Source organism: Littorina saxatilis, linkage group LG3, assembly GCF_037325665.1.
Source record: "Littorina saxatilis isolate snail1 linkage group LG3, US_GU_Lsax_2.0, whole genome shotgun sequence".
Taxonomy (NCBI): Eukaryota; Metazoa; Mollusca; class Gastropoda; order Littorinimorpha; family Littorinidae; genus Littorina; species Littorina saxatilis.
Genome location: NC_090247.1, coordinates 28127712 through 28133711, shown reverse-complemented (window position 1 = coordinate 28133711; position 6000 = coordinate 28127712). Strand labels below are relative to the sequence as shown.

The 6000-nt window shown below is 38.8% G+C and overlaps 1 protein-coding gene across 5 annotated transcripts in view; it reads left to right on the top strand.

Annotated features, from left to right (window-relative positions):
• Positions 1-139: 139 nt before the first annotated feature.
• The window catches only part of LOC138962054 (adenylate kinase 9-like), a 74561-nt gene continuing 68700 nt past the window's right edge, over positions 140-6000 (top strand). For all 5 annotated transcript variants that reach the window (XM_070333757.1, XM_070333755.1, XM_070333756.1 and 2 more), the window contains exons 1-3: positions 140-258; positions 4155-4325; positions 5688-5808. In XM_070333757.1, the coding sequence (XP_070189858.1) occupies positions 238-258; positions 4155-4325; positions 5688-5808 (313 nt within the window). In that variant the 5' untranslated portion in view covers positions 140-237. The remainder of the gene's footprint in view (positions 259-4154; positions 4326-5687; positions 5809-6000) is intronic.

Genomic DNA, 6000 nt, shown 5'->3' with positions numbered 1-6000 from the left:
CAGAAAAGAAAATAAGATTTCTTTTTAATGCAGTCGCCTGTGAATATTATTTTTCGTTGCTTGTCATTGCAGGAAAATCAACAACACATTTTTAACACAGCGTAACAAAACAGCTCCGAAAGTAAATGTTACACTTGCAATTACAATTTGGTAATTTTTATTTGCAAATGTAATAACCTTGACATTAAATACATTCTGCCCGGTCCTGCAATCTGCCTCCTTGGAGACGATTCAACTATGGCGGACAACAGTGGAGGTGTAAGTGTACTTGTTGTTTGAGTTTCTATTAAACGTTTTATCACTGCGATATACTTTCTAAGTTGTTGTGCTAAAATAGCGATGTTCTGTCCTCTTTACGTCTGCTTGCATTTGCTCTCGTTTTGCCGAACGGCAGACGATTTTGTTCGCCTTTTTAGTGACCATCTTGCTTTGACAGCCATTGACTCAGCGGTAGCTTCACAAAACTATTACTTTCTGCTTGGAAAAAAAAGAAGCGTTTCAAGTAAGACAATTGGTTATTTCGTATTGGGTACTTTTGAACTTTACCGTTGTTAATTCAAAGCTCAGAATCCAGTGCCATTATTGCGTTACTTCTGATCGAAGTCCCTTTTATCAACCCAAACAAATTAAGTTTCCAGTGACATTAACACACCGAATGAGCGCCAAAATGCGTTTAATTTGATCGTTTGTGCTGCTGGTCGAAGAAAAAGAGAGAAACCCTGCTTTCAGCCACCATTTTTTCTTCCTTCAGCTGTAACTTTTTTCTCTCAAAAGGATGCATGGCCAAAACACATAATTATATTGTAAAATAAAACACTTGCATCTGTAGTACAGTACATTTTATAACTCGACAGGCAATTCAAATGACTTTTTAAACTTAAAAGGTCAAGTTATGCAAATTCAGAGGATTCAATTGCAGAAGAAAAATTTCCCTGGGAACGATCAAGATAACCTGGAAATTTATGTTATCTTCCCAAGACAATTGATTGTGGGTTTTCCTTATTTAAGTTAAGCTTTAAATATACTGGGGAATAATAATACTGGTATGTACACAATAGTATAACATTGATCATGGTCACTTAGTGGACGAACATGAATGACATTTGTAATAAATCTTGAGGCTTTTTTGTGTTTCTAGACTTTATAGTCATGCAGATGATCTAGTAAATGTTCAATGCGTAAAATAAACGCTTTATCTCCTGTTAATATGCACATTCAGAAGAGAAGGAGTTTTGAAGCTTGGATCACATCATTGAAAACAAAAATTAACATACTCATGCGCTTGCGCGCAATACATATCTTTCTTAATGATGAATAGGCGGCAGTTAATTGGTCATTTTGATGTGTGTATCGTCTTAGAATAACGGAGTTACTGGCATTTATATTTGCAGATGGATAATAATAAGCAGGGATGAAAATTCTCCGTTTTTTCCGACTTTTCCGATTATTTTCAATGGGCCATCCGATTTATTTGTGCGATTCCGTTTTTTGGCTCACGAAGTGTAGCCTATGCGATCGTAACTTTGTCTGTGCGTTTGTGCGTGTGTTTGTGCGTGTGTATGTCTGTGGTAGAAACTTTAACATTTCGTCATTTGAAGACATCACATTATGGCGTAAGAGGGTTAGACGTCACGCGAAGGAATTACTGAAAGTCTCGGTCATTGTTTTTTGAGCGGGCCGAGACTAGTTGGCAGTCGTGTCATAGATTGTTGACACTCTCTCTCTCTCTCTCTCTCTCTCTCTCTCTCTCTCTCTCTCTCTCTCTCTCTCTCTCTCTCTCTCTCTCTCTCTCTCTCTCTCTCTTATTTTGTACCCACTGACATTTTTTTTCCCGGGGCAGCATGCCCCTGGACCCCCCCCCCCCCCCCTAGTAGTCTGATATAAAATTCTATTTATATATATATTTCATGACAATACCAGCTTGTTGTTATCCCTTTTTAATGCCTGAAAAAGAAGTAGATTTGCTCTCAAATGAGCACCAGATTGCTTCATTTTGTATGTGAGTTGTTCTTCAGTACTGGTGACAGAAAGGGGGAAAAGTGGTCAAAATTCAAATCTCTAGTTTTGTTTTTGAAATATAGCTTTTCATCAAGCAGAAATACTGTAGTATCTGATGTACATAAGAAAAAATCACTGGTTCACATGGTTCTTACATAATCTAACTTTTAAAGCTGGTTTTTGTGTGTCTGTGTGTATGTTTGTATGATGACGATGGGACCCGAAACGGCTGCACGGACTGAGACAGGAATCGCAGAGAATGTTCTTTGCCACTCGAGTCGTGTCATAGGGTACTTTTGGAATAGTAAATTTGAAAGGATTCTTTAAAAAAACGGCGGAAAACATTATATACCCTGTGAGCTATCGAGGATCCTCCCCGTCTGGGCTGTCGAAACACAGTCTTGTTAAAAGACGTTTTGAAAAGATACACTCGAAGCACTTGTGGCGAAGTTATGTTGCCAAATCATCAAAGATCAACATTTCACTACACGGATCGATGCACACAGTCGAAATAGATGTGACTTTCACACGACCGAAGACTACTTACTAGCAGACTAGCAGACGACAAGATCTAAATAAAATTATCTAGATCAGTGTAAGAGCAATCCGTTGAAGAACAGTTACTCCGCTTATTCGTCTTCAGTTAAGCTTATTTCCCCTGCCATAAGTTTCCTTGCAGATCTGCAGTCGCGTAGTGAAATGAACTAGTGTCATCGGAAGATTCTTCTCAGTCAATGATCAAAGCACAGTAAGTTCTATGCTGACAAAAGTCACTTTAGGAAAACACGACCATTGACTTAATTTATGAGCCCAAAGGTAACAATATCGACAAGAATGTACGCATTTGACATTAAATGAAACATTCATAGACAGTTTCCAACTCACCAGATCTGCCAAAGAGCCGTCATTCGTGAAAAAACGATGATTTTAATCAGACAGGTATCGGAAACAAGCCTTGGTCACCTGCGTTATTCCTTCCAAGGCGACGTGACGGCGCCACATTTGTTTGTTTATGGCTGTTTATCGCGAAACAACACAGTTGAAATTTGTGTGTAAAATACCACAAATTTGTGGTGAATCAGTTTGTCATCTTCGTTTCGATTGTAATTAAGTCAGATTGGAGTTACTTTGAATCGAAGGCGAGGGTAACCTGCGTTATTTGTGGGACATCGTGAACAAATTTGATTGCAATATTTTATACAGAAAGTAAATTTCAATGATTCTGGCTCAGACTTGTAGATCTGTTATGCAGGGTGTTGGTAGTGTATCTGCTTTTCTGCTATGAAGCTCATTTGGAGTGATACGCTGATCGAAGTGGGGTACCCTATGTGGGACATCAGCCGTATGCAGATTACGCCTCAGAACACTCTCGCATTTCACAAAGACAACAATAATGTGCAACATTTCAAGAACTGCATCAGTTTTATTAGATACTATTTCAACAACAACAGCACAAACACGACTATTATCAACAACACAGAACGGGAGGTAAGTCTTCAAAGACGCACCAAGTGTGCGTTCCCGTTTTTGGACGCCATTTTTGCTGGCATTTTCACAGTAAATCTTAATATTTCCATATCTATTGAATGATTTTGGTATTTTCTTTGATTGTGCCGATTCTCCTATCTCTCTGGCATGTACTGGGTGCTTTGTGACCAGTTTCTCCCCTAGACTGTATTGAAAAATGCGTCCGTGTGAGCTGACCCCCACTTGTGACCAGTAGCAAAGAACAACTCATGTATTTTGGGGCCATGTTTGAATCCAATTTTAAGGCTCAGATAGCCCCAGATTGCACCAAATTGCACCCTTGAAAAAACAAATTTCCGGGGGTGCATGCCCCCGGACCCCCCTAGAAGTCTTGGCGCTTTGCGCCTGCAAAACGTGGCGCTATGCGACTTCGAATTTTTTTTTCAGTTTTTTGTTTTTTTTCAGTTTTCATGCCTGAATAAGTGATTTAAGCTGTGAACATTTTAGTGTGTGTTGCTTATTGCAAGAATGAAACAAGAAGAAATATTAGTTTGTGGAATGTTTAGATATGGACAAAATGAAACATTCACAAGAAAGTTGACCGAATGATCTTTGTATTGGATGGACATAGAAATAGATCTTCAACAGACTTATTGCTTTTTGACCAATGCTGCTTGTTTTCATCTCAGGAGGTTTTGGAGACCTCTGGTCCCCTAATGGAGACTGTGGCGGAAGCAGAGAACGCAGAGCCAAAGGTCATTACCATGGACGCAGTCAGCGTTCCTGACGAGTCGCAGGTGTCGGCAGAGGTCAAGGCCATGCTGAACAACATGCACACTGATCCGTATTCAGAGGATGAGGTAAATTGGTTTGTTTTGTGAAGATACCTTATTCCTTCCCATGTAAATTCGGATTTTTTTTCTAGTTATAGTCTGTTCGTGTAGACCAGACACTTGGCCACAAATAGCACCTGGTTTTCCAATAAAACATTACGTCGATTTCATGCGAAGGAGCTTTTGCCAAACAACCCTTTTTAACACTGTCCAAGTGATATATGCTCATTTGTATCAAACACTTTGGCGAATAATTCTAATTTAGTTATCTTGTTGAGAAATGAATTGCCTCCACAAGTGTCTTTACCTTGTTAAAAAATATGCATTTTTTTGATTTTTGTAACGTGTTGAAGTGACACGTTTGCCTGCAATCATGACTCACTTGACCTGTGAAACACAATTTATGAAAAAGTAAAAAACAAAAACGATTATGTACTAATCTTAGAGCCAGTAAAATATCCTCCACGAATTTGTTTTTCTTTTTGGTTTACCTTATCTGGTTCATAATTTACGACAATTTGAAAATGATGAAAAATCACTTGCAAAAGTTGGCGCGAATGAGTTGCGTTTCTTTCTCCGGGTACTGTACACAAGCAAAGATCTGTCCTGGTTTTAACAAGGAATGGAGGATATCCTTGAACAGGTACGCATGCCAAAGCTCAACAGCCTGTTGTGCAGAATGGAAATCTTTCTGCAGAAATAATTGTGCGAGTTGATGAAGGTGTCAGTTATGAAATAAGTTGAGCAAACAATTTATACTCGGCCAAACTGTTGAGTTTGTGGTATGTATTCAATTGGAATAATGCTATTATCTCAGGTAATAAGCCTGGGCTGATATATATATATATATATATGCATGGTGATCTGTCAGATGTCCTTGATAGGAAGGAATATTTTGCAATAAGCAGTTATAGTGCTTTGGCAGAAAATAAGATAGTTGAAGGTCTTACAATGGTTCTGGTGCTCATAATTTGTTTTGCTTCACTCATAAGGATACAACAAGATGAATAGTCAATTGTTCACTTGTTTATATCAAGAGGCTTGGTATATAGTTGAATACTGAAATGGTTGGATTTAAAATCTATTCATACCGGCACACATATTTGGAGATTTTATGCATGAGCTTACAGCTGTACAAGAACAATAATGAGCATACAAACACACAGTTGCACAGACAAACAGACACATAATTACACACATGAGAGCACGCATGTACTGATGTACATAGCAACAAATGTGCATCTACTTGAGGACATTAATTTTCATCAGCTTATAAGCTGGAAGCAATAAAAGGATGAATATCTATATAGCATATGATATGAAGGAAATCACATATTGTGTGATTACATTAGACATTGAATTATTGAAAATTCCGTTTGAACATTTCAGGCTGAACTACGGTTCCTGCACTCAAAACCAACCTGTTTCATCATCCTCGGCAAGCCTGGCGTGGGAAAATCCACACTGGCGCGGCGCTTTGCCCAGGAGTGGAAGTGTCAACTCATCAACTGTAAGTCAAAATAGAAGCAAAGTTTGCATGTTATGTGTTCTGTTCCTGTTTTGGGGGGGAACCATTGTTGGGGGGAGGTTGTTAATCTAATGTATATATGCATAGTTGATATCCACACAGACTCTGATGCGTGTGTGCATGCACACGCACACACATACTACTCACACACACTACACACACACACACACACAC